At 50.1% G+C, this 26,972-nt stretch overlaps 2 protein-coding genes across 13 annotated transcripts in view; one reads left to right on the plus strand and one right to left on the minus strand.

Moving 5' to 3' along the window:
- The first annotated feature begins 5,580 nt into the window (after positions 1-5,580).
- Positions 5,581-26,894, plus strand: Traf1 (TNF receptor associated factor 1). 10 transcript variants are annotated; one of them, XM_087182837.1, is made up of 9 exons: positions 5,841-6,104; positions 7,189-7,339; positions 8,618-9,346; positions 11,267-11,351; positions 18,959-19,024; positions 19,674-20,087; positions 21,391-21,568; positions 23,261-23,409; positions 25,455-26,894. In XM_087182837.1, exons 3-9 carry the CDS (start codon positions 9,207-9,209, stop codon positions 25,671-25,673), a joined length of 1,251 nt encoding a protein of 416 aa, XP_087038963.1. In that variant the 5' UTR covers positions 5,841-6,104; positions 7,189-7,339; positions 8,618-9,206; the 3' UTR covers positions 25,674-26,894. The 10 variants fall into 10 exon arrangements, with proteins under 10 accessions (XP_021117815.2, XP_087038963.1, XP_004849521.2 ...); XM_087182840.1 differs by having other exon boundaries at positions 5,842-6,104; positions 19,677-20,087; XM_021262155.2 differs by lacking the exon at positions 5,841-6,104 and adding an exon at positions 6,128-6,570.
- LOC101712031 (protein CutA homolog) overlaps positions 11,347-26,972 on the minus strand; it is an 85,273-nt gene continuing 69,647 nt past the window's right edge. For all 3 annotated transcript variants that reach the window (XM_087182842.1, XM_087182843.1, XM_087182841.1), the window contains exons 7-8: positions 18,666-18,797; positions 11,347-12,253 (exon numbers count right to left, since the gene is read on the minus strand). In XM_087182842.1, coding sequence (XP_087038968.1) covers positions 12,199-12,253; positions 18,666-18,797 — 187 coding nt within the window. In that variant the 3' untranslated portion in view covers positions 11,347-12,198. The remainder of the gene's footprint in view (positions 12,254-18,665; positions 18,798-26,972) is intronic.

A 26,972-nucleotide genomic window follows, 5' to 3' on the forward strand; every position in this document is an offset into this window, starting at 1 on the left:
CAGCCTGGGCAACTTAGCAAGACCTTGTCTCAGAATAAAGATAGAAAGGGGTGGGGATATAGCTTGACAGTAAAACACCCTGGGTTCAATCCTCAGCACTGCCCCCAAAAATTAATTTATTAAGTACAGTATGGGAACCCACAAATGTGCAAGGTAAGATTGATATTTTTCTAGTATCATTGGATCCCCATGGGATGGTGACTCAGTCTCTCTCAATAGCTGGTAAAAGGGCCCCTCCATGTGCAGGATATGGGCCTGCAGAGATGTACATGCCCTGTTCCTTGGTGCTTTAGAAGCTCAGTGTCACGGAGAGATATCTGAAGACAAACGAATTCAGAGACCAAAAGACAGGGCATTACAGAGCTATTTGGGGACAAAAGGGCAGCAGAACCTAAAGGAAAAGGCTTCTGGCCCTCTGGCTAACTGTACAGCTGGGTTTTCTCTCTGGGCTCCCATTTCCCCTTTTGTGAAAATGAGGAGGTCGCAAGGGATGAGTAAATGCCAACCCCACTTTCACAGCCCTGCTGGTGCCTAAGTTTAGAATTCTTTGATGAGTCAGGGCTGCGGCCCTGGTCCTTAGCCTCTCTCTCCCACCCCACTCCTGTGCCCAAGCCTTGGTTTGTGCTGGGAATTCATCTGGCTTGATGAAAGAAATCCATCAAAGGAGGTTTTTCACATATCTTCCCTTTAAAAAGAAGTTCAGAGTCCAAAAAGACCAGGTCTCGAGAAGGAGTTCCCAGCACCTCTTACTGGGGTCCCTGATGCTACTCATGCCCAGATGGGGGAGAACAGCCCCTAGACAGGTGAGGAGGTGGCACCCCTTCCCTAGCTCCAGCGTTGGAATGAATGATTAAAGTTTTAGTGATTAAAGAGTTTTAAAGATTCCTCTGAGATCATGCTGTCATTCTGCAGGTGAGAAAAATACAGCCTAAGGGAGGAGCATCCCCCCAGTTCTGCAGCCAATGGTCAAAGTAGATCTCCTGGTTTCGGAGAAGAGCTCTCTCACTCTGATTTTCTCTCTCTGGCTGAGCCTGAGATGGGATGAGGACCACCAGACTGCGTTCCTCCTCACCAGATGTTGACTGCTATTGATTTAGAACACAAGTCATTCTCGTTCCACACTACCAACATCAAGGGCCCAAATGTCACAAAGCTAAGAGCGAAGGAAGAGCAGTAATTCCATAGCCAGCAAAAGGCCCAGTCTGTCGTGTCTACCTTGGGGGAGTCCTTGCTTCCACAGTCCCCAAAAGAGGAAACTGACACACAGCAAAACCAGACTCTTAGAATAGCACCATGATTGGTGGCGATGGCAGAGAGAAAGAGCAGGTGAGCCATTATTATTAAAGCTTTCCTCATCACGGGCATCTCAGAGCTTGTCCTTATCAAAAGAGCCATCTGCCAAGGTCTTCCCCTGGACCACACCACTGGCTCATGAGTGTCCTTGGCTCTCTACCCTCTCATAAATTGAAATCCCCATTGTCTTCAAAGTGGTGAGTCTCGGAGTCAATTGGAAAAACTCCAGGGACAGCCTGGTGCTCATAATTCAAAGAACTTCAGAGACACTTTATTCCCTTAAATCTGGAAATCTGTTGAGATAGAGAAAATCACCAGACAGAAACTCCCTTCACCACACAATCCCAGATTTCTTTTCAAATTTTTACTAAAACAATATTTCTAACCACAACACCCAGAAGAGGGCAAGTCAAAGGTAAACTCAGTAAATGTTTCCTAATGATGGTGAAATCATCCTTAACTATTGTTACCAAAGGTAAAAATTTAATGGCTAGAGTCCTGCATGTTAATCACTCTTGGAACACATAGTTATTGATGACCCCTAGGTGTGTAGCATTGGGCTAAATCAGGGGAAACAACAGTGAAGAAGCCAGACATACCTTTACTTTCATGTTTTCATTTAATATCAAGTATTCATACGCTGAACTTCATGTATTCTTATAATTTAATGTGCTCAAATATTGTACTGGGGAAGAAATGAAAAATTTATAAGCAGATCCATTCCTTAAATTGCTAGCTATAGTAATTTTAATGTGTACCAAGGTGGAGATTAACAGAAAGAACTTCAGGACATTTTAAATCATTACACCTAAGCAAAAAATACATGTGATATGTTCTTGTTTTTATAAGACCATTCGGTGTTTTTCTTTGTTTTGTTGATGTTAGTTAAGTCAGGTACCATGGGGAGTATTTGAGTTGAAACCAGTACCATCTGGTCTTCTAATCTAGCAGGTTGCTGATAGCCTGTAATCATCTGTGTAATTAAATTTCCTGGTTCGTAAGTCAGAAGTGCTCAGAGGAGATTAAGAAGATACAAAGAGGAAAGCTAGTCACTAATTGTTTTACTAAACACAAGCCATGAATGTGACAGGAACATGGCAAGATGCTGGCAACGATAAGAAAAAACAGACAGGCGTAATGAAGAATATTTGGCCTTATTAAGTAAATGGAGTGATAACCCACCCTGGGGTCCATATTGTAAGGGCTGGTGGCAAATGGGAGATGCTCAAATGGCTGTCATTTGCCTATTGGATTCATCCACTTTTCCACCCACATCACTGTGCTCTACGAGGCAGCTGTCAGGACCCTAGAAACTTGTTCATTACATTCACAGCCATAAACTATGCTTGTGCCCTAATATATTGCAGATGTCCAATAAATAGGTGTGGGGCAAAGTCAATGAAAGCAGCCATGGCCAACTCCTGGACCCCTCCTCCCCTCTATGGGTACTAAACCTTTCTCCCTGTCACCTGACAAGTGAGGAAACTGAGGCCCAGAGCAAGAGAACAAACCAAGCCTTGCCAGTGATGGAAAGAACAGGTGAGATCCCAGCTTGGTCTCAACAAGTGGAAAACACACACGCACGCACACACGCACACACGTACACACGCACACACGCACACATATCCTGAAGTGAATGCCCAGCCCTTCCCAGTCCTGTCAATTACTGGGTGCTTGACTTTGAACAAATTACTTAACTCTTTTAGTCTTAGTTTTCTCATCCAGAAGAGAGAAAATGACTCTCTCACCACTTCTTGGTGGTGTTATAAAGACTAAATGGAACAATGTGTGCAATGTGCCCAGAGCAGCATCTGACACCAAATTAAAGGTAGTATTTTTGTTTTTGTTTTTGTACTGGGGATTAAACTCAGGGCCTTCACATCCTCAGCCCTTTGAAAAATTTTTTATTTTAAGACAGGGTCTTGCTAAATCTCTAAGTTGCCTAGGCTAGGCTCAAACCTGTGATCCTCCTACCCCAGCCTCCCAGAGTTCTAGGATTACAGGCATGCGCCACTACACCCAGCCTCGTTATTCTTGTCATTATTTGTACCACACACACAAACCCTGGTCTTCTGGATGGGTAGGCTAGAGTGGAGGGCTGTTGACCCAGGACAGTGTAAGGTCTCCTTTCTCTAGTGTATTGTCCCCTTTGGCCACCAGGGTTTTGAATTATAACACAAGTAAGGGCACCTGTGTTGAGAAAAAGTCGAATGGGCCAGGACAGCAGAAGCAAGCAAGCCCCAGAGAAAAAAATCCCAATTTCCACACAGAATGTCAAATTGGGTCTATGACTTTCAAACTGCGTGGCTCTGTGGGGACCTAAAGCCCCCGATCAAGGTGGGGAAGGTAGAAGTCCAGTGCACAGGCACCGGGCCACCTATTCTGCTTAACAGGGCCTCTCTTCTTGTGTGTTTGAGCTCTGTATGTGAGAGTGTTTGCAAACAAGGTCTTACAGCAATGGGAAGTTTGAAGATCCCACCGCATGCTCTGATCTTTAAGGCTATCTATGGGCGTGGGTAGCTCAGGCTGGCCTCAAACTCACTGGGATCCTCCTCTGGCCTCAGCTCCCCAAGTGCTGGGATTCTAGGTGTGCACCACCACACCCAGCTAAAGTCATCTTGCTCTTAAAGAAATATATATATATATATATATATATATATATATATATATATATATAAAAATGGTCCTAATTTATTACTTAGGTAAACATTTATATGCCCGCGACCCAAAAAATCAACGAATACGTGTCTGGGGAAAACAAAACAGAATACAAATTTCTTAACTCCCACACCAATACAGAGTTCATTCAGGGCTGGAAGGAAGAAAGGGAGACACAGTTCTTTTCCTCTCGGCACTCAGCAGTCAGGGCCTTATCCATTTTCACCATTCTCCTATTCTGCATCTTCTCACAGATTCTAAACTTCACTCTACAAGCAGGGCAGGGCAGGAGGCGGCAAGCCTCGGGGTATTCACTTGGGCTCTCCCATCTTCGGTGCAGACCGGCTCACAGACCTCTGGTTTTCCAGAAATGTCCCTGCTGAGCTCCTTTGCAGGAGCTGCAGAACTCCAGGCTGTGCCGTAAGGCAGGCCGCATCCACAGCAAGGGTCTGGCAACTGCAGGACTGCGGCAAAACTGGACAGTGAAAGCTTTCAGGTGCTTCTGACCACACACTGAACAGATGGGGATGTGAAAGAAGGCTGAGGTTCAAACATCACCTACTTTGCTATTTGCTGTCTTGTTCCTCAATCCTGGCCCCATGCTCAGACTTGGACAGAGGGGCTGTTTCTCTTTTTAAATTTATTTTTAGAGTGAAAAAAATGTTCTACTGGGTAGAGATCAGTGGTCTCCACAAGGTTTTATTTCCATTTTAAATCAGGTGCAACCTCACAGGGCTCAGCTTTCAATTTCTGCAGCTTCACTGTACCCTGGGCACTCGGAGGTTCTTCGGTGATGCCCCCTCTATTTCAAGAGCCGTCAAAAATTAAACCGAGTGACTACAGATAAGTTTTTGGTACTTTCCAAAATTAAACTATTCTCCCTTGGTAAAATTCCAGCAAATGAGCTCACTACTCTGAAAACAGGATGTGGCACATGAAGAGCAGGAGGTTCCTGCTCTTTTGCTCACGATGGCCCAGGACAGAGGAGAGGGGGGAGTGGTATGGAGGTGGAGGTGAGACAGAGTGGCTCTCACAGACCCCAAACCCTTGAGAAACTTCACTTAGAATGGAAAGGCCTCACAGAGGCTGCCGCTGGCCAACCTCCCATACATTCTGGGGGTTGTCTCTTGGCTCCTGAAGTCCCCCTGGTTGTCCCCGAACAAGCACCCTCCTCTAGGTGGGCCCTCCATGATCTTTCACCTGCAAGACTCTCCGGCAGCATCCGCGTGCCAGAGACTTCCCTACATCCCAGGTTAAAAAGCAAAGGAAGCAAAGGATAGTCCCCAGGCCCCTGCTCTTAATGTCCAGTCGGGACTCAAGACAGAAACAGACAGGGACCCTAATACATAAAGATCGTTGGACAGAAGCCTCAGCAAAGCTGAAACCGAGGAGGTGGACCAGCTCCCTCCTCCCTCAGCAGCTGGACCTGCAGCTATTAAATCTGATTTTTAAAAAAATGTTGCCAAATTAGTGGCTCGCAACAATAAAAGGTGTTTGTATCTTTTAAACGAAAATCATTCCCCAACACCAAATTCCATTACTCTTTTGAGTAACAGAAACACACTCATAGACAATAAGTGGCTTTGCGTGCCTGCTTGTGTTTAGACTTTCAAAAGCAGAAATGGTCCCTTAAAGTACCCGGGGCTGTAAACGCTCCGTTGGAACCGGTCAGCATCATCTCTTCACTGATTGCACCAACCCACCAGCGTGGACGAGCTTGGCATGTGCGGGCTCCGTGCGGGGAGTCCACCGGGGTAAGACTCGGATTACTACTTTTCCAGTCACCAAGCGGCTGGAGGTCAGGCCGGCAGGGGGCCGGGGAGGGTTCAAACGCCGGGAGTGCGCGGGTTTGTTCCGGGCGAGTGTGTGCCGTGTGCTCGGTGCGTGCAGTCGCGGCAGCGGGCACCGGGACACGGCGCGGGCCAGGGGTTCGGGGACCGCATGCGTGTGAGCCGCTAGTGGGAGTACAGGGCCTCAGTTTCCCCATCCGGGGAGTGCTCGCCCCGCCCTCGGGGCGGCCTCAGAAACCAGTCAGGTCGGCTGGGACTCGGCTCGCAGCCCTGCCTTTCGTGGCTTCCGCCGGCCCGGAGGTGTCGTCTTCTGCGCCCCACCGGAAGCTCCCGGACGGGCCTTGGGGAGGCGGCGGCACCGAGGTTGGTTGCCCCGCACCCCTCCCACCTCGCCACCAGGCCCCAGGCTCTCCGCCTTGCGCGCGCCCCAGCCCCCGATCGCACCAGCGGGGCTCCCCAAGCTCCAGCCCCACGGAGCTCGGAAGCGGGGTTCCGCGGCTGCGGGGCCCGCCCGGCTCACTTCCCCAGCCCTGTCCACGCGCGCCAGGGCCTCCCTGGGGCGCGTTCATCCTGAGCAGTCACAGGCTGCTCTGGTCTCAGTGTGCTCGCATCTGGACCTTAGCTGTGGGCTGAGGACGGTCACCTCCGCGTGCTCTGGGGCGCACGGGCGGGGCTGGGGACCACAGAGGCCTCTGGGCATCTGGGAACCAACCGGGCAGCCCGGGCCTGCGGGGCAGGCAGGGCGCAATGGATGGGTTCGCAAGCCAGATACCCAAGCCCCTCGGCCCAAGGAGACTTCCTAGGGGAACTGGGGCCCCACAGAGGAAAGGTGAGGGAGATGGGGTGCATGGCTGGGGACTGCAGTGCGCGGACCCTAAGAGTGGAGCCGAGCAGATGGACCAGCAGAGGCTCCAGGTGAAAGTGAACGGAGTCAACAAGATGGATAAGGAGCAGCCGGAGAGAGGCCTGGAGGGGCTCTGGGGGTGGGAGTGCGGGACAAGAGGGAAGCAGGGGATTCCGGAAGGAAGAGCTAAGAGTGCTGGCCAAAGCCTGGGAGGCTACCCTGGGACAGGCCCAGCGCATCTGGCAACCTCCACATCTGTAACCTCAGAGGAATGGTTCCCAGAAGATGCAAGCACCTGTGTAGATAGTCTTCCGTGAGTCCCACTGCTGAGTGAGGAGACAGAGTGGATGAGGGAGAGGAATTGGGGATGAAGGTGGAAAGAGCTCTGAAGTGTGTGTCGTCAGAGCTTGGTTCCAGCATCCTGGCTCACTGGCTAGCTGTGACCACTTCACTTCTCTGAGCCTCAGTTCCTGCATCTGTAAAATGGGGTGTTGCTGGCAATATCTGCCTCTTAAGCAGCACATGAAAATTGGATGAGATCATGTCTGTAAAAGTACTTAACACAGCACTAAAAAGTAGTACTTGTTATTTTTCACCTACTAGTAGAGCGACTTGGACATATTTTGATGCTGATGGGAAGGAGCCAATAGAGAGTCAGTGATGACAGAGGAGACAATAGAGTGACTGGAGAGAGAGGGACACAGAAGCTGCATGGGCAGATAAGGCTTGAGTGCCTCCTCGGTTCCAAACCAAGGTGAGAGGGAGCTGGTGGGGTGCAGGAAGTTGCCAGGTTCAGACAAGCAGTTCAGAAAATGCCTTTCTGAAGGTCTCAGGTGGGCCTCAAGGTGGCTTGCTGAAAAGCCAGGCAGGCCCAGGGAAGGGTGAAGTCCTGATGCAAACTGCAGCCACGGGACACAGCGACCTCTTGCCAACAGCCCCTGGTAGCTCTTCGGTTCCAGCGAAGGTGGGGAGTTGAGTTTATCTAGGATCAGATGGCGACACCCAACCTGCCTTGCCCAGGTGGGAGACTGAGGTTGATGGCTGTGAAAACATTATATTAGTGGAATTTGCCTTTTTAATCCTTTTCCCTGGTTTTCAGGAGGAGAGGGGCTGTGGCCATGACCTGAGTAGAATGCCAAAGCCTTCCAAGCATGAGCCAAGCATGGGCCATGAGCCATGCCACACTCACCCACCATCTTTTTTGGTCATCACAACAGTTGGATGAAGTAGATATTATTATCCTCACTTTACAGATGCAGAAATTGAGGTTCAGAGCAGCTAAAGACCTTGACCTGGGAGCCATAGCTTGTACGTAGTGGACCCAGGGCCCCTACTCAGATGTGTGATCTCACAACCCATGATTTGAAACCACCATGAAAGTTTGCAAACCCTGTAGCAGTGGTTTTCCATTTGATAGCTGAGACAAGCCAGATGCTCTGACCTCCACCTAAGGCTCCATCAGCCTGCCTCACTTTCATCTCTTCTGTGGTGGAAGAACACAGAACTTGGAGTCTCACAGCCCTGGTTTGAGGCTGTGTGACTTTGGCCCATGTATCTTGCTTCTCTGAGCTGCATATGGCTGCAGAATTCCCCACAGGTTGTGCTAAGGATTGGAAGGGCACAGTAGACTGGCCAGGAGCCATTGTTTCCAGTTCACTTTTCCTGCAAACATGGAGCTCCAACCCACTTGGCTACTGAAACCATTTCCAGTGATCTGGTATTTGTTCAGCGCTTTGTTCTCCCCCGGGGCAGGGAAGTGGTGGCGCCCAACCTGAGCACGTAGCCACCCACCCGTGGCTTCCTGAATAGGGCTGTGGGGAGAGGGCTCTGCAGAGTCTGAGGTCGCAAAGCCTTAGACTTCAAAGGAGGGGAGGGCCTATTTGTCACAGCATGATCTATGCAGAACGCCACAGGCAGGGTTGGGTCCTCAGACGCTTCCTGCTGCCTCTGGTGGCCTTGGTCATAAGGTCGCAGGATCATAGAGCCTGAGACTACCTATTGCAACTCATTTTCTTTTTTTTTTTTTCCACAGGCTGGGTAACCAAGATCCACTGGAAGAAGATGTTACCTGAGGTCCCCCAGGCACACTGGACAAGGCAGGGCTGAAGGACCTAGAACTTGAATTTTTGGACCTGCCCCCAGAACCCTGGAGGTTTCTACTGGGAAGGTGAGCACCCCCACTGAGAATTTCTGCTGCTCAGAGGCCCCAGGTGGCAAGACAAGTGGCCAGCTGTGGCCTTTCCACCGGTGAGCCCCTGAGGAAGTGGAAGAAGTCCGAGACAGTCTGCAGTTCTCAGACAAGAGGAACTCTGTGGTCTCTGAAAGTCTGTGACGTGGTTCTTTTACTCTGACTCGTTCCCTTGCTCTTTCTCACTCTGAAAAATGACTGGACACTCCTGAAGCCTTCAGTCACCTTCCAGGGGATTTTTTTAACCACAAAGGGTAATTCCTGTTCCATCCCCACTGTGACTCAGCTGTGACGTTGAACCACACAAGCCAGAGAGAAGATAAAGTCACCAGAGAGTCCTGCTCACCAGAGAGGGTAGCCTGGACTGGAACACACCTCCTCCCTCCCCACATACTCCGTGGGGCCTGTCCTCTGGCCAGCCTCAGACCCTGGGATGGCCTCCAGCTCAGCCAGCAGCCCCCGTCCGGCCCCCGATGAGAACGAGTTCCCCTTTGGGTGTCCCTCCACCACCTGCCAGGACCTGCCAGGACCCAGGGCCCTCTGCTGCACAGCCTGCCGCCCCGAGAACCTAAGGTGAGGGTGTGAGGAGCGGAGAGTGGGCAGGGAGAAGGAACGGGGAGGGACCACAGGGTGGCCTGGTCCAAATGCTGCTGGCTGTGCCCTCTTGTCTGTTCAGCTGTTTTCTGCCTCACAGAATTGTTACAAGGCCCAATATATAATATTCAAAAACGTTCTAACAATAATGAACACAAATGCCCTTGATAAAATTTATACAAATGTATCTCATGCTGTTGCTGGGAACCTTCCTAGAAGGGACAAAGATATAGATAAAATATATATTTATGTTTCTTGTTTATTGATGTTTTTTTGCTCTTTGGTTTTTGTTGTTGTTTTGGGGGTGCTAGGGATTGAACCCAGGGCCTTGTACTCCACCACTGAGCTATATTCTCAGCCACCTATATGTATGTTTAAAATATAAATGACTCAGAAGAGTGGGACATCAGTAGTAACATCAGCATCCCACCTTTGGCAACTATTAGGCACCCGCTCTGTCCCCTTGCCTTGTGTCCTCAGAACAACCTGGAGAGATGGGTAATGTTACTGTCCTATTTTAGATGAGGACACTGCGGCCTCCTGGAGGGATGAGGTCAGCTTGCTGAGGCCAGTTTCTGGCAAATATGCCCTTAAATGGCCATGCACCACCAACATGACCTTTGGTTTGGGGCCTAGTAGCTTAAGAAGGTGAGAAAACTGAATGAGGCAAGTGAGAAGTCCAACATGGGGATAAAGGGCAGGCTGTGGGAAGAGGTGAGAGTCCGTGGTGATGCAAAGGCCAGGTGCGGGGTGGAACCAAAGCCTCACTGCTTTTCCTAGCCCGCGGATTGCTGGGGGGGGGTCTTCTCAGGCTTTGGGGGTGACTCTCCGGGCCTCTCCAGGCAGAGGAGGGGACTGGTGCTGACCAGAAGACAAAGGGGCCAGATCTGAGGCCTAAAGGACCTGTGGCGTGGCCCACCTATGGGTCTCCAGCACCCCATTCCCTTCCCCTGAGAAGTGGGCTGGGTCAGTAGTGCTCACTGTGGGTCAGAACCACTCAGGAGCTTTGAGAAAACATGAGCACTCATGTGTCACCCCACAGAATCCGACACCCATTCCTGACCAAGAGCCTTCAGGCGAGGTGGTCTCTGAGACCCCTTCTTGTTCTGATAGGCCACGGTCATCTGTAGTTACCAAAACCAAGAGGTGGTAGCCAAGTATGGCACTCCACACCTGTAATTCTAGCTCTCTAGGAGGCTGAGGCAGGAGGATCACAAGTACAAGCCCAGTCTGGGCAATTTATCAGGCACCTATCTCGAAATTTTAAAAAGGGGCTATGGATGTAGCTCAGTGCAAAGGCCCAGGGTTCAATCCCCAGCCTATACCAAATAATAATAAAAATATCAATAATGATAATAATAGGCCAGAGCCAGGGATTTAGCTCAGTGGTTCTGGTGCCTGCCTCGAGAGCACAAGGTTCCAAGTTCGATCCCCAGTACCAATAAATAAATAAATAAAATAATAGACCAAAACCAAATAGAGGGTGCTAAACAGAGCAAGTATAATCACATATCCATAATCCCTTGCCTAAACCCCTGGGGCCAGATGTGTTTGGGAATTGTTTTTATTTTTCAGGGTTTAGAAAAGCAAGCCAGCACATGACATAATTCATCTAGCGGGGACAAGGGCAGCACCCTATAATCAAGCACTTTAATGTTTCTCCAGTGAAAGATAAACATTCACACTAAGTGGGACGAGTGAGGACCAGTTGAGGTCAGGTTTGGCTGCAGAAAAACATGAGATTTCCTGTCCTTTTGCAGCTTGGAATGATGGACTTGCATGATCACTGGTATCAGCAGCCATGCTGGGCAGGGTCAAGGTTTTTAGCGCTGCCAGAGAACGGACGGTGCCAGGGAGTTGTGGTGCCTCACTCAGCAGGATTTGTTCATGTTTTCCCAGGAACAGCAAGGATCAGATCTGTCCCAAAAGCAGAGGGGACACCCTCCAATCTGAAAGCCCAGGAAGCCTTCTGACCCAGGAGAAGGTATGTTGGCATGGCCAGGAAAGAGTATGTACCCATTCTCTTGATTGTTCCAGCTTAAGGCCAAACAGGCCCAGGAGGCCCCGGTAGATGCCTCACTCCTTTGCCTTGAGTCTATACTGAATTCACCTTACAAGCAGTGAGGAGCCCAATGTTCACAGAGGTAAAGCACCTTGCCCCAAACCACCCAGCTGGTCTGTAAAAGATTAAGGGTGAGAACCACCGTCTGGACCAGGGGTCCATGAACTGTGATTCATGGGCCAAATCCAGCCCACCACCTGGATTTTTGTACGGCCCTCAAGCTAAGAATATTTTTTTGTATTTGTCAATGGTTGGAGGAAAAAAGAAGAATGCTATTTGGGGACACATAAAAATTACATGAAATGCACACTTCTGTGTCCATAAATAAAGTTTTATTGGTACATAGCCATGTCCATTCAGTTATGTATTGTCTATGGCTGTTTTCTCCCCACAATGGCAGAGTTAAATACTTGCAACAGAGACACCAAAGGCCAAAATATTTACTCCAGGGCCCTTTACTGAAAAAATTAGCCAACTTCCGATGTAGGCAGAGGCCATTGTCAGATCCCTGTCAGGCCATGCTTCTAGGAAAAGAGCCATCTTTGGAAGTATAAGGAGCCACAGAAACAGCCTCAGGTACCACAGCTCAGAACTCTGGCCCTCCCAAGCAGAAAGGACCCTCAGCCAAGTATCTGTGCACACGCCATCCAGAACTGGTCCACTCCCACCAGTTCATAACCCCACAATAAAAAGTATGGAAACTCTAGTAAGTTTCTTATGAAGTTAAACTCTTCCATTTAAAGAGTCACCCTTGGGCTGGGGATGTAGCTCAGTGGCACTGCACCTGCCTGGTAAACGCAAGATCCAGAGAACGATTCCAGGTACTGCAAAAAAAAAAAAAGTCAGCCTTTACTCTGAGCTCATGTCCCTTTTCATTGTATAAATGTGATGATGTGATAGTAGATGATCATTTCTGATAAAGACTTTACTAGGTACAACAAAAGGATGGCAATCTTTGTGTTAATTTCCCAATTAAAAAAAAAAATACTTGTATGGGTCCATGACTCCAAACATACAGAATCACTGCTTAAAATCTAACCCTTATTTACTCGTTTAGATGGGAGGCCCAAGAGCCCCTGGGGAGTCCCAGTCCCAAAGCTCTGCAGTAACCAGCCTCACCACCCTCATGTGAGAAACATGCCTGGCCGGTTTCTCCTTTACCATCAGTGGCCCACAGATCAAGAACCTGGTTCCAGGAACCATTTTGTGGCTGCACAGTAAGTCCACTAAGTTGACTCTGCAGGGCCTTTCCAGGGTCTGTGATGTCCAGGTCACAGGTCAGTGGGCCCACGGTTGCTTTCACTGCCACCTCCTTCTTCCTGCTGTGCACTGGTCCTTGTCGTTCAGAAAGTTTGGGGGAATTTCCTGGCCCATGCAGGAAAGTTTGGAGGGCTTTCCTGTCCTTTTCTCAGCAGCCCCTCCTCCAGCAGGCCCTCAGAGAAAAATAACCAGGACCAAGTGCATTTTCCTGGAACTTTACATGCTACATTTTGGAAGAGTCAATATGATACACTGATAGGTGGAAGAACTCCCTGAACCTTCTTGTCTGGTTACAACACAGAAGCAACCCCCTAACTCTGTGGGCTCTCTAAGGCCCGGCCTGATTGCGTGCTCCAGGGGTACCGTTTTGAACTTGTTTCATTCCTCCCTCTTAACAAAGTGAATACCCACTCATTATAGAAATGTTAGATAATACAAGTAAGGTAGATTTCAGCCTCTTAATCTGGTGACTTTAAGTTTTCCCTCTTTGTCAAAGCAAAATCCAATATAAGTGAGAGTGTTCTAGTGGAAGGGGGACCCGGAGCCCCGTCCTCTTAGTTACCTGGCTCTTTCTTTTGTCCCCATCCCTGAAGGACTCTGGGTACTCATCGAGCCCCACAGCGCACAGTTTGAAACTGGCTGCCTTAAGCCAGAAGAAGTGGTAGACTTACAGTGCTCTAACAGGCTATGGAGAAGGAGGAGCTGCCGCCTGGGTTTGGGGGCCAAGACCTCCTTGACACAGCCAGACTTGGAAAGGTGCCCGGCCCTCCCGTCCCTGCTGGTTTCCCACCCAGTGCAGTCATCAGTGCTCAGGCAGTGAACAGGTCTGCACAAAGCCACAGAGTGGAAAGACTAAGGACTACTCTGCATCCTGCCCCTAATGGAAACTTTGGGGGACTTTCGACCAGAGGAAAGCAGCTGAGAATCAGCCAACACTTTGCACATGTGAGAATCCTAAGTTTGTCTGTGTGCCTGAAAGAACCTGGGAAACAGGCAGGGTGGAGAGAGCAGGCTGGGCTGGAGCCCTGCTGAGCCAAGCCCAGGGGTACCCATCCTCGCAGACATTTTCTGTGCCATCTGCTTATCAGTTTGTGCACATGCTCTGACTTCATTAGATTACAATCTCCCTGAGAAGGGCACAGAGCCACGAACAGGTTACCTAATGTAAGAAGCAGATATTAGAGGATTAATGTTGACCTGGTTAGAGCCTTGGTTCTTGCCTGGAATGATCTTCCTGAAGAAGTGACAGTGAAGTAAGGGACAAACCAGTGGCTGGAAAATAACATACAAGTCTGTTTGCCAAGACGCCTGCAAACGATATTGTTTCTCTCACTCTCTGCCCTCTGAGGCCCTTTTAAGAAGGTCACACTCATGCTGCCATCTAATACAGTGGCTCCCAATAATGCCATAACTTTTCCTAGAAGCTGACAATGACAGGAGCTTAAACTGCTTATTCCAATCATGTGCCTGCTTATTTCCAATCATGTACCTGCTTCCTGCCACATGACTTTCCGTCCTTCTAAAGAGAGGGAGCTCATTACTCCATGGATAGCTGCTTCCATGTTCTGAGGACTCAGTATTGCAACTGTTTCTTCTTTATTTGTATGGAGCTGAAGCCTGTTTCCTTTGTGGGCCAACAAAGAGCAAGTCAGCCTCCATTCCCAGGGTCCATCCTGAGGAAGACACTAACCATGTCCCTCTTACATCTGTCCCCAGTCTGTATGCATCTGGGGCAAATGTGTTACTGTTTATCTGTGTCCCTTCCAGTGTGTTACCTTGAGGTGAACCTCCAAACCCTTACACTTCTGACTTTGGCAGCTTATAATCTCATCAGTCCAGTGGCATCCTATGTGGTGGGTGGTAGTAGTGTTCCTATTTTATTAGTAGGTAATATATATATATCAAGGCCCAGAGAGGAGATATGGGTGCCTGGACCAAAATCACGTAGCAAGTGAGAGGCAAAGCCAGGCCCCAGCTTCTGCCTCCTAGGCTGGTGGCATCATCTCTGCACTGGCTCCAAATGGGGGATTACTCCCCAAAGGTCATATGCATATTGAAACAACACAGTCATCCTTAAGTGCCAGAATCCAATAAGTGAGATGGGAAAACAGGAACGTGCAGGACAGCTTTCAACCAGAGAACCAGGCAGGGCTTCCTGGAGGAGGTGGCAGCTGAGCTGAGCAGAGGTAGGCAGAGGGGAAACTGGCAGAGTTACAGAGCAGGATGGGAACTGGCAGGCAGCCACAGACTGACCAAGTCCCCTCTGTGACTAGAGTGCAGCCCCTCATGCCTCCAAACCTGAGCCAGTCTCCATGCCCAGCCCAGCAGGATGGGCAGCCCCGGAACGCTCAGCTCCTTGTTCTGCACGGTGGTGGCACAAAGGCTGCACTCAGTCCGCAGGCAACCTCTCCACACTCGCCTTCTCGGAGGCCCCCAAGTCCCTAAGTGGGGTCTTGTCACAAAGGGCCCGAGTGGCCAGGGTGATTGGGAACACCACACGCCCAGAGGCCCACAGACCTAGACAGAGGGCGAGTGTTCCCACAGGGCTGGGACTCTGTTTTCTCTTTTTCTGTTTCTTCCTCAGAGGAAATTCCACTGCCAACTTTATTTTTAGTAACTTGCAAGCAGTACAACCATTCACACAGGGGCTACTTGTGGCACCGAAGGTACCCCAGATTTGGCCCAGGATAGAGCACTGGTTCTTTCTCCTCGGCCGGGCCTGATTCCCTTTCTGTCCCATCGGTCCCCAGCCTTGGAGGGAGGCCACCCTTTGGTCAAGCCGAGGACTCCATGGTGGGGAGGGACTCTGGAAGGGGCTCCAGGCTCCTGGGCTGCCTCGCTTGGCCATGCTGCCTCCTATGAGCCCCTGCCCCCCAAGCCCTGGCTTCCTTTCCCTGTTGAAGCAGAACCTCACGGTGCTGGAAGGATCTGACAGGCCATAGACCACACAGGGCTGAGCAAACTGGCGTGAACTCAAGCGAGCCATCATCTCAATGTCCCTGTCCCTATTAAGGTGAAGCTAATCCAGCCCTGCCTGCCACAAAGAATTGTCACAGGGACCCTTTGAGGTAACATGCAAAAATGCTTTGGTGACTGGGTGTGTGGTGCATGCCTGTAATCCCAGCACTAAAGAGGCTGAGGCAGGAGGATCGTCATGAATGTGAGGCCAGCATGGGCTATATAGAGTTCAGGGCCAGCATGAACTACATAGAGAGACCCTGTCTCAAAAAATAAAATGCTTTGGTCCTCTGTAATTAGATGTTTTAGGGACTTACATAGCAGGGATGATCCTTGCCTGTCAGAGAAAAATCCAATGAGAAAACAAAATTGTATCAGATTAGTTGTTAAGAGTTTTGAGATGTGAAGATTAAATGAGATACATGTATTGACAGACCCAGGGGAGGCAGCAGTAGTGCTTAATCTGTAGGAATAATACCGGTAACAGTCATTTCACTACTCACAGCTAACATGTCTTGAACACTGTGTTAGACAAAGTCGTCCCCTAAAAAGATGTCCACATCCTGATCCTGGAACCTGTGAATAGATCACCTTGAATGACTGTATTTGATTGCTAGGGCTGCCACAACCAAGTGCTGTAGACTAGGTGCTACAAACAACAGAAGTTTGCTTCCTGAAACATGGTATTGATGGGGTTGCTTTATTCCCAGGCCTCTTTTTTGGGTTAGTAGATGGCCCTCTTTTTCTGTGTCATCATCTGGTCTCCCATGTCCATATTTCTTCTTCTAAAGACACCAGTCCTATTCAGTTAGGGCCCACCCATAATGACCTCATTTAACTTAATGAGCTCTTTAAAGGCCTTTTCTCCACATTCTGAGGTCCTGGGGGTTATAACTTCAACATATAAATTTGGAGGGGGGCACATCCAACCCATAACAATGGCAAAAGAGACTCTGTAGTGTGACTAAATGAAAGATCTTGAGATGGAAAGATAACCCAGGACTATCTAGGTGAACAGGATGTAGGCACAGAGGCCTTCATAAGAGGGAGACAGGAGAGTCAACAAGAGATTGGAAGATGCTGTGCTCCTGGCTTTGAAGCTGGAGGAAGGGACCCCAAGCCAAAGAATGCAGGCAGCCACTAGAAGCTGGAAATGCAAGGACTTTGGTGTTAGGACTTCTGGCCTCCAGAACTGAAAGATAATAAGTGTCCACTGTTTTAAACAATTAACTGCATGGTATTTTGTTACAACAACAATAGGTAACTAATACTAGCATTTCCATTACCTCTAATATCCACAGTTACTCCCAAAGAGGGTAGGTATTCTTATTATCTTCATTTTGCAGATGGGGGAACTAAGACTGAGAAGTTAATGATTCTCCCAGGGCCACCTCTCTGGGATGTGAAGTGACAGAAAGAGGCTCTGAACCCCAACAGACTGGCTCTGGGACCCACACCCCTAACCTCCATACTCTAAGGAGTCAGGGACTGCTGATAAGCCAGGCAGCCTGGCTGCCAACCGAGGCCTTGGAAGGCCTCTGAGTCACCCCTGTCCCTCCTCCATCAGCACGGCAGCCCACACCTGTACACACATCCCATTTGGTAGGACCTGGACATCCATGCAGCAACCTGTCACCAATCACATAACACTGGGAAGCCCTGCTACCAGAGGATGCACCCCCATGCGGGTGATGTCTGGATCCCACTGTCAGCTTGACCTTTCACCTTCTATCGCTGATGACTCACATCAAGCTTCCACCCTTAGAACCACAGAGGATTTGAATCATGGGCATTTAGGGAGCTGTAGGGCTCAAGAGGTTTCTCAGGTCCATGTGTGAGCACCCAGATCCACTCCTGCCATCAGGCCTCTCTTGTTCCCACATGTCATCGAAAGCTACCCATGAGGACAGGCTCCATCACCACTGGCTTCTCAAAGCCCACTCCCCATGAAACATCTGTTTCCCATTGTTTGTTGGGAGCACTTGTCCCCAGAGCAGTGCGGTGAGGCACAGTGGGCCTTGGCCAGCCGTGCTCTGTGTCCCAAACCAATGTACTCATGAAGCCCACAGCCCTCTGCTCCTTTTACTCATAGAGTGGAATAACCAGTGTGGCTTTGTATTTGTTCAGCCCAAGAGACCTTTGTCCTCCTTTTATCCACATCCCCTCCCATTTTGCCCCCATCAGATCATTCTTTCAAAACAAAATAACAAAGCTCTCATAAAATCAAGTTGTCATTTTCAGGCAATGACATTCGCTCATTGTAAGCATACAGCTTAATGAATTCTGGTTACTACATATAATCACGTGACCACTACTGCAGTCAAGATGGCAAACACTTCTGCCCCAAAATAAGCTACTTTGTGTCCTCGCTGAGTCACCCCCCCCCCCACCCGCCACACCCCTGCAGCACCAGGAACCGCTGATCTACTTTGGGTCACTATCATTGTGCCTTTTCTAGAAATGCCTCAGAATGGAATCAGCATATGTAGTCTCCTGTGTTTGGCTTCTTTCATTTAGCATAATGTTCTGGAGGCTCGTCCATGCAATTCTGTATATTTAATTCCATTTCACTGCTGACTGTGGTGGTCTCTAGTATGGATATACTGCATGCAATTTGTTTATCTGCTCACCACTGGCTACAATGGATTACTTATCATCTGGGGCTGTTATAAATAAAGCTGCTATGAACATTCATATCTTCATGTCTTTGTGGACATATGTTTTCACTTTTCCTGGGTCCATTTCTGAGAGTGAAATGTGTAGGTTATATGGCAACTTTATAAGTATGGTTGGTAAGCAAGTTATTGTAGAAGCATGGTTGAACTTCATAAGATACTTCTAAAGAGTTTTCCAAAGCATCTGTACCATTTTGCATTCCCACCAGCAATATAGGAGAATTCCCATTGCCCCTGTTTTTCATTTTAGCTGTTCTAGTGAGTGGATAGTGGCATTTCCCTGTGGTTATAGTTTGCACTTCTCTGATGATTGGTGACATTGAGCATCATTTTGTATACTTACTAGTCACTCGTGTGTCTCCTTTTCTGCTCAGGGAGCTGTGTGGGACCTGTCCTGGCAGAAATAGCAGTGCTGTTCAGGATGACAGCAGGGACTCTGGTCCTGTTTTGAAGGAAGTTCACAAAAGAGCCCAGCCTGAAAGGGTGGAAAGGCATTATCAGGCAGAGGGAACAGCATGTGCCAAGTCATGTGCCCGGGTGCCCTCCTGGCCAGGTGGATCTTAGTGCTTTGCAGAAGACCCTAGGGGTGGCCACACAGATCCCCATAGCATCCAATGACATGGTTGTTATTTCCAGGTTCACCCCGAGGTGGCTGATGCTGGAGTTGGGTGCCCCTTTGCAGGTGTTGGCTGCTCCTTCAAGGTAAGTGTGGGGAAAGGGGTCTGTCCACTGCGGTCCCAGACCATTTGTCTCTCCTATCCAGCAGCTTCCCATGACATCAAGCTACTCCTCTGGATGTCCCTTGTACTAACAACTTTCCAAGCCATTAATCCCACGATTAAGTCATCATAGTATTCAGGGAAGTTTTTGTTTTTGTTTTCTGGTACTGGGAAATTGAACTCAGGGCTTTCACGCTGTACTACTTCCCAAGCTATATTTTAAATTTTCTGAGGCAGGGTCTCACTAAGTTACTAAGTTGCCCAGCCTGGGCTCAAACTTGTGATCTTCCTGCCTCAGTCTCCCAGAGTGCTGGCAAGGAAGTTCTTAGCTTCTTAGTTAAGCCTTGGTGTTTAGTCATTCAAGGGACCCTTGTGCTACTCTCCATGGTCCTGAATCGCCACTGAGCTCAAAGGGCAGGGTAGGATTGTTGCTCTGGAAGTTGGGATTCCTGTGGCTCCAGGTGAGCATGTCTGATGCCATGGTCCTCCTGTCCCTCCCACTGTGGAGAGAGCCACTTCCCTCTGCTGGGAAAAAGGGTCTGACGTCCCTCAGTGCCCTTCAATGCCAGTGCTCTCCACTGTTCCTCAGTCCTCCACCTCCTCTCTTCTCACTGATGGTTCTGCTCTCTCAGCAGGGCAGCCCCCAGTCCCTACAGGAGCATGAGGCCACCTCCCAGGCCACCCACCTGAACCTGCTGCTGGGGTTCATGAAACAGTGGAAGGCCCAGCTGGGCTCAGGCACAGGTTCCGGGCCCACAGCCCTGGAGCGGAACCTGTCAGACCTGCAGCTGCAGGCAGCCGTGGAGGTGCCAGGGGACCTGGAGGTGGATTGCTACCGAGCTCCCTGCTCCGAGAGCCAGGAGGAGCTGGCCCTGCAGCACTTCATGAAGGAGAAGCTGCTGGCCGAGCTGGAGGAGAAGCTTCGTGTGTTTGAGAACATCGTCGCTGTCCTCAACAAGGAGGTGGAAGCCTCCCACCTGGCCTTGGCCGCCTCCATCCACCAGAGCCAACTGGACCAAGAGCGCATCCTGAGCTTGGAGCAGAGGGTGAGCAGGAGAGGCAAGTTTGCCCTCAAGGCCAGCTCAGGAGCCCCTGTGGCCCTATCCTGTCCCCATAGCAGTAGTCTGGCCTTCCTCCTAATCATTCATCCTGCTCACCACTCCCCAGTTAAATCTACCTCCCCTGGATCCCAAAGCCCTCCGAGAAGAACCTTTGGTCAGAAGCTCTAGAAAGGTCAACCCCTTGGCTCACCCAGTGCTTCAGTTCCTTTGGTTGAGCTTCTCCTGGGATAGGACACTCCCTCCCAAAACAGCCTTTCCGTTGCTGGCCATTTTTCACTGTGAGAAAGTTCTTCCTTCAACTAAGCCAAAATCTCCATGGCAACCCTTCAGCACTGGAGAGGTGGTGATTACCTGAGTCCTTCTTGAGACCAACTCCCCAGCATCTTCTTCAGGCCAGGTGTTGCTTGCTGTCCCTGTATACTCTGGCCTATGGTCTCTAAAGGGTTCCGTAGTTTTGCAGGCTGACTCCAGATAATCCACTAATCCAACACACCTGTCCTTTAGGCCATAGCTTATACTTTTCTGGTGTAGCCACTCTCCATGCCAGTGTTGCTTTTTTCCAGCCACAGTACATCATATTGATTTAGGCCTTTATTTTAGTTCCAGCTTTCCCTTTGATTGGCTGAGTCGACCTGAGCAAGTCACTTTCTCTCTCAGGATCTCAGCTTCCCCAGTGGTAAAATTAGGGCTTACATTTTCTTTAAGGAGACTCATTTCCCTTCCTCACTTCCCTTACCTATGCACACCCAAGACTAAAGTTGTAGTCTTTCAAATCTCACTTGGAAAAACCTACTAGAAGAACCAGACACTGGGTTCAGATGGCCAAGTAAAGCCTTTATTTGTATAACTTTCCCAGGCTCCACAAGGGCAACAACTGTGTCATTTGCCCACCAACAAATCTCCTGGCCAGACACCAGGCAAGGTATGGACACAACTGAAATGAGCATGGGTCAAGTGCATGGTGAGGGAAGACAACTGGTAGGAAAGAGAGAAAAATACATTGTAAGGCTCTGTGGGAACACAGACCAGCTGAGCTAAGACAGTGGTTGAAGGCTTCCCACAGGAAGGGCAGTATGAGCTGGATTCATAATGAATGAATAGGAGTTGGCCAATAGCGAAGGAAAAAAGAACTCCAGGCAGAGGGTAGCACATGGAATCGCAGACTCATGCACCCAAGTGAGGTATGGTCAGGAAAGCATTTGGAGGCAGATGGATCTCCAGACCTCGCCATCCCACCTCATCCCCAAGCTGGGTTCTGGTGTCCCTGGCTGAATTTGATTCCTTGCAGGTGATGGAGTTGCAGCAGACCCTGGCCCAGAAAGACCAGGCACTGGGAAAGCTGGAGCAGAGTCTGCGCCTCATGGAGGAGGCCTCCTTCGATGGCACCTTCGTGTGGAAGATCACCAATGTCACCAGGAGGTGCCATGAGTCTGCTTGTGGCCGGACTGTCAGTCTCTTCTCCCCAGGTAACTCCTCAGGGGGTACAGAGACCAGCTGGGGGAGGCAGGCCCCTCCAGGCCCAGAAAACAAGCTGGGAGAACAGCCGGCATGGGGAGGCGGGGGACAGCGTGCTAGGTCCAAGTCAGACCAGTGTCCATCAGGGCCACACATTGTGACCCAGATCTGCACTGGGACCATGGGGGCAGTGGGTAAACTGCTGACCCCGGGCTCTAATCTACATACAACAGTGGTGTCTTGGCCCCAGGCAGGCCCTTTCTACTCCACAAATAGGAAGGTAAATTGTTATCTACTTCGTGAGGCTGTCAGGTGCAAGAGAAAACTTCAGAGCCAAAGCGGGTGCAGGTGAGAGAGACGTAGGTGATGGTTTTCACAGGGGAATATGTGAGACCCATGTCCTCAGGGAGCTAGCAGTCTTCGGTTAGATGGTAGAGGACTGAGTCAGAGTTTCACACTTATGTACAACTGTGGGTAGCCCATGGATGTGTATTGTGTAAACCGGGGCAGTTCTTACTCATTTCTGGGCCCCTGGGCTTGGCACAATGACTTGCATAAAGTAGCTACTTGGAACATATTTTTCTTAACTGATATCTATTAACATAACAGTGCATAAATTTGTGTACAAAATATTCTTTCACACACACAGAGCTGTGGCTCCATTTAAATAAACTGAGTCCCAAGAAGGCAGAGTCCACACCCAAGGCTGCCCAGGAGCCAGGTGCAATAAATAGGGGCTCACGCAGCCTTCTGTACTTGCCCCTTGTGTCACACACGTGTGTCTAAGTGAACAGGGCAGGGGAATGGGGAGCAGGAAGGTGGAGTTCTGCCAGCCCTGCCTGGGCTTCAGCCCTTCTGAAGCTGCTCTTTTGAATCCAAGACCAACTGAGCCAGAATCATGGAGAGGCAGTAGAGTTTGCCCAGACTCCAAAGCACCTCAGGGTCCCAAAGTTGTCCCCTTATGGCGATGACCCTCTTCAGAGGTGTCCTCACCTCCTACCCACAGACTGTTCCTCCCAGAATCTTTGCAAAGAGGGAAAAGCAAGAGGTGCCTCTGGCTTCCTGTTCTACCAACACGTAATGGGCAGAGATGAGTCAGCCTGGCAACATGTTCTTCCTCCACCCCTTTCCTGCCCAAGCCTTACACCCCATCCCCACCCAGGGAAGTGTCACCAGAATGTGACAGTTGTCAGAACCTGCACTCAAGAGGACAACCTTTTCAGCTTTCCAGGGAGAGATCTCCATAGGTTCATGTGCTTAGTCATCAGCAGTGATTTGTACCTGGGGACCTTTACCAGCCACTTCCCCTTACTCAGCTTCCACACTGTAAAAGCAGGCTGGTTAGAATGGTGGTTCTCAAAGTGTGGTCCCTGGGCCTGCCGCATTGGCATCTCCTCTAAACTTGTTAGAAATGTAGATTCTCAGTCCCCCCTCCCACCAATGAATCAGAAACCCTGCGAATGGGGCCCATCTGTGATCCCGAAGGCCAGTTGATAACCACTGGGCTAGGTGATCTCCAGCAGCCTGTCCCCTCTTCCATACTGTCATGTAGAGAAGGAAGGCTGGGCTCCAGCCCCAGCTGTCCCAGATGTGAGCCACTGAGCTTGGGCGTGCATGACCAGTATATCCCAGCCTCCTCATCTGCATGGTCAGTGCTGCCCCAGCCTCATCCAGGCTGCACTGACCCTGGCCCCACATTTCAGCTTTCTACACTGCCAAGTATGGCTACAAGTTGTGCCTGAGGCTCTACCTGAATGGGGATGGCACAGGCAAGAGGACCCACCTGTCGCTTTTCATCGTGATCATGAGAGGAGAGTATGATGCTCTGCTGCCATGGCCTTTCCGGAACAAGGTATGGGCTGGGACAGGGGCGGTGAGGGGACCATGGGAACCTGGATTTTAGTTCTGGTTTATGAGCTGGCTGTGTAAACTGGGCAAGTCCCCCTTGCATTATCAGTTCCCCTTTATATAACAAGAAGCTGAGTTCAGATAGAGCAGCCAAGGTGCTCCCTGAGCCCAGGCGCTAAAACCCCTGGAATAAAGCGTTCCTGGAGGGCTTATCAAAGTGGAATCCTCAAGGTGAAGTGAATCAGGAGAGCTTCCCGGGGGAGGTGGCACGAGGCCAGCCTGAACCTGCAGGACCTCGGGAAAGGGGAAGGAGACAGATACCTCTACACTCCATCCCCTCCTGGCCCCTGGCCTCTCAAAATGGCCAAAATCCAGAACATGGACCACACCGTGTGCCGACAAGCATGAGGAGCAAAAAGAGCTCTCATTCCTACCGGTGGGATGGAGAATGGGACAGCCACTTGGGAAAACAGTTTAGTGGTTTCTCACGAGACTAAACATACTCTTACATATGATCCGGCAGTCACACTCCTTGTATTTAACCTAGAGTTGACAATGGATGCCCACACCAAAGGGGAAAAAACCCTGCACATGAGTGTTTATGGCAACTTTATTCATAACTGCCAAAATCTGAATTAATCAAGATGCCCTCTAATAGGTGAATGGATAAACTGCTACATCCACATAATTGTGTATTTTGAAGTGATAAAAAGAAACAAGCTATCCAGGCACAGAAAGACATGGAGGAACCAAAACTGAGTTTTACTAAGTGAAAGAAGCCAGTCTGAAAAGATGTATATCATACTATATGAGTCCTACTGTGTGATGTTCTGATGAAAAAGGCAAACCTATGAGGGCAGTAGAAAGATCAGTGGTTTTCAGGGGGTAGAAGAGAAGGAAGGAGGAAGAGGGCTCACCGAAGACTGACAGGGCAGTGAAACTCTTCTGTATGATGCTCTAATAGTGAATATGTGTCCGTATACATTTATCAAAACTCAACGAACACCACCAAGAGTGAGCCCTAATGTAACCATGAATTTGAGTGACAATGATGTATCAGTGTAAGTTTATCAGCTGTAATAAAGGCACCACTCTGGTGCAGGAAGCTGATGCTGGGAGAGGTTGTGCATGTAGGGAGAGAGGGGTCATATAGGAAACTGTATTTCCTAGTAAATTTTCCTGTTAACCTAAAACTGCTCCAAAAGATAAAGTCTATTAAAGTTTAAAGGAGAGTTGGAGAGGCTAGGCTTTCCCTGCAGGTAACAGCAGCATGGACTGAGGGGGAGGTGTCAAGCCTGCAGGCTTCAGCTGGGGTGGGAAATGGGCAGGTGGGCAAGCCAGGTGGGCCTGAGTCGGAGTCAGCAGGCAACTGTTCCATATGTTCTGGGAACATTTTGTTTTCTGGTGTGGGGATGGAATACAGGGCCTCGAGAATGCTAGGTATATGCCATCCCACTGAGATACAGCCCCCTAGGGACATTTTTAAAGAACAGGCCAGGGCATCCAGGTTTTTGAGCCTCCCCTGGGGAGCCTCAGTTCAGCCAAATTTAAGAACTGTGTCCGTAGGAAACGGAATAATTTCAGTTCCTGATGGGGGTTTCAGGACAGGTGCCAGGGATGGTCAGATGATCAGCTTCTTAGGGGTACATGCATCTGCTCTGTGTGCCAGAGCGTGATAAACAGGGCATCGGGTGACAGCCTCTCAGGAGAAGGCCTTTCCATTCTCACCCAATGCCTGCCCCCAGGAGGTTCCAGCTGTAGAACCCAGAGGGCACATTTAGGTGACTGAGTCCCCTCCTTGTCTATACTTTATCCTCCAACCTCAAGTCAAGCTTGACTATGGCATCAAAATCTCCGCCCTTCCTGCAGGCTAGGACAGCTGGTCCTAATCAGAGCCTGAAGCCTGCTGAAGCTTCAGACGAAGCCTGCTCAGAGTAGCAGGTACCTCTGATCTCAGGGGCTGTGGAGCCCTCCAAGCCTGCACACTGGGCCTCTGAGCCTGTATGCTGCTGCCTGGGACCTGATCTCCCACCTGTCTCTGCCCTATAGGTCACCTTCATGCTGCTAGACCAGAACAACCGTGAGCACGCCATTGATGCCTTCCGGCCTGACCTGAGCTCAGCATCCTTCCAGCGGCCCCAGAGTGAAACCAACGTGGCCAGCGGCTGCCCGCTCTTCTTCCCCCTCAACAAGCTGCAGTCGCCCAAGCACGCCTATGTGAAGGATGACACCATGTTCCTCAAGTGCATCGTGGAGACCGGCTCTTAGAGCAGCAGGGCCTCCTGAGGGAGCACCAGTCCAGTCTGGGAGCTGGCAGGGTGACTGATAGCCTGCCCCTGTGCCCACATCCCAGGAACAGGACAGACAGCTTGACTGTGGCTGCTGGCAGGATGGCAGGACCTGGGGCTGGCCCAAAAGGGCAGAGGGTTTAGAAGAGGGCAGGCAGAATTGCTCCCCTCAGCACAGACCACACAACATGGGGCACCAGCGAGCCACTCAGGCCTGAATGTTGGGGCGGAGAGGCTGAGCCAGGCAGGGTGGTACATGCCTGTAATCCCAGCACTTTGAAAGGCTGAGGCAGGAGGATTGCAATTCCTGGCCCAGCCTGGGCAACTTAGTGACTCAGTGAGATCCTGTCTCAAAATTAAAACAGGCAATAAAAAGGGGGTCTGGGGGTGTAGCTTAAAGCCTCCAGGTTCAATCCCCAAGTACTACAAAAAAAATGGGGAGAGACTGTACTGGGCCTGAGATATAAATGGTGAGCTAGAGCTTCAGGCCTGAGCAGAGAGGATCTCAGGATAGGAGGGTCTCTGCAGGGCCCCCACAGAGAGCTGCCAAGAAACATCTTGTTCTCTCCCTGCTGGCCTCAGGACCAGGCCTGGGGGATGAAAGAGGGAGGTGTCAGCCTGAATTCAGCCTGTCCAGGCCTGGGTGAGTGTCCTGTCGCTGGAGGTGAACACGCAAATCTAGAGGATTGCTTCTGGGGAAGGGCATCGAGTTGAGTGCTGGATTTGAAGACCTTAAATATCAAGAAAGCCAGAGACATCTCTCATTCTGGGCCTCCTGGCCCAAGTGAGGCCTAGGGCCACAGGGAAGCATTCAGGAGCTCACACTCCCACCCTCCTCGCTCGCCTTCAGCATCACAGGCGAGCTGAGCTGGCGCCCGGGGCACCTGCCACCCTGGGTCTGGTGGCTCGGTTTCTTCAGCGTGCACCTGCCTCCCTGGCTGCTGCCTGACCAGCCAAGGTCCCCACCACTCTGCCCAGGTGGTGCCAGGTCAATGGAAGCTCCCAGAAGCCTCCAGAAGGAGTGTGGAGAAGGCCGGGCAGGACCCACTTCCCTGCCTGGAGGCCTAACCCAGTGCTTTCCCAGAATTCCATGTCAGCGATAAACTGAGGTATTCAGTTCTTTCTGTTGACTGATCAGGGCCGCTGAGCCACCATGGTAGAAGTTGTCCTTTTAAATATATGAAACCAGAGAATTTCTTAAGTCTCTTTTGAAGTTTTCATGAAGTATATGGTTGTGGGAGTTGGTCATCTGCAAAGGCCATCATTGAGTTTGAGGTGG

The sequence above is a fragment of the Heterocephalus glaber genome, unplaced genomic scaffold (assembly GCF_053883595.1).
Source record: "Heterocephalus glaber isolate CG9 unplaced genomic scaffold, H.glaber_assembly_v1.0 deba00001479, whole genome shotgun sequence".
In the NCBI taxonomy this organism is placed as follows: domain Eukaryota; kingdom Metazoa; phylum Chordata; class Mammalia; order Rodentia; family Bathyergidae; genus Heterocephalus; species Heterocephalus glaber.

Excerpts from the sequence above, each read along its gene's own strand:
- Traf1 (XM_021262153.2), top strand. The coding sequence starts at position 13,377 with ATGGAGAAGGAGGAGCTGCCGCCTGGGTTTGGGGGCCAAGACCTCCTT. Across the intron at positions 21,569-23,260 it reads TGTCAGTCTCTTCTCCCCAG|CTTTCTACACTGCCAAGTAT; the intron begins GTAACTCCTCAG and ends CCCACATTTCAG. Across the intron at positions 23,410-25,454 it reads CATGGCCTTTCCGGAACAAG|GTCACCTTCATGCTGCTAGA; the intron begins GTATGGGCTGGG and ends TCTGCCCTATAG.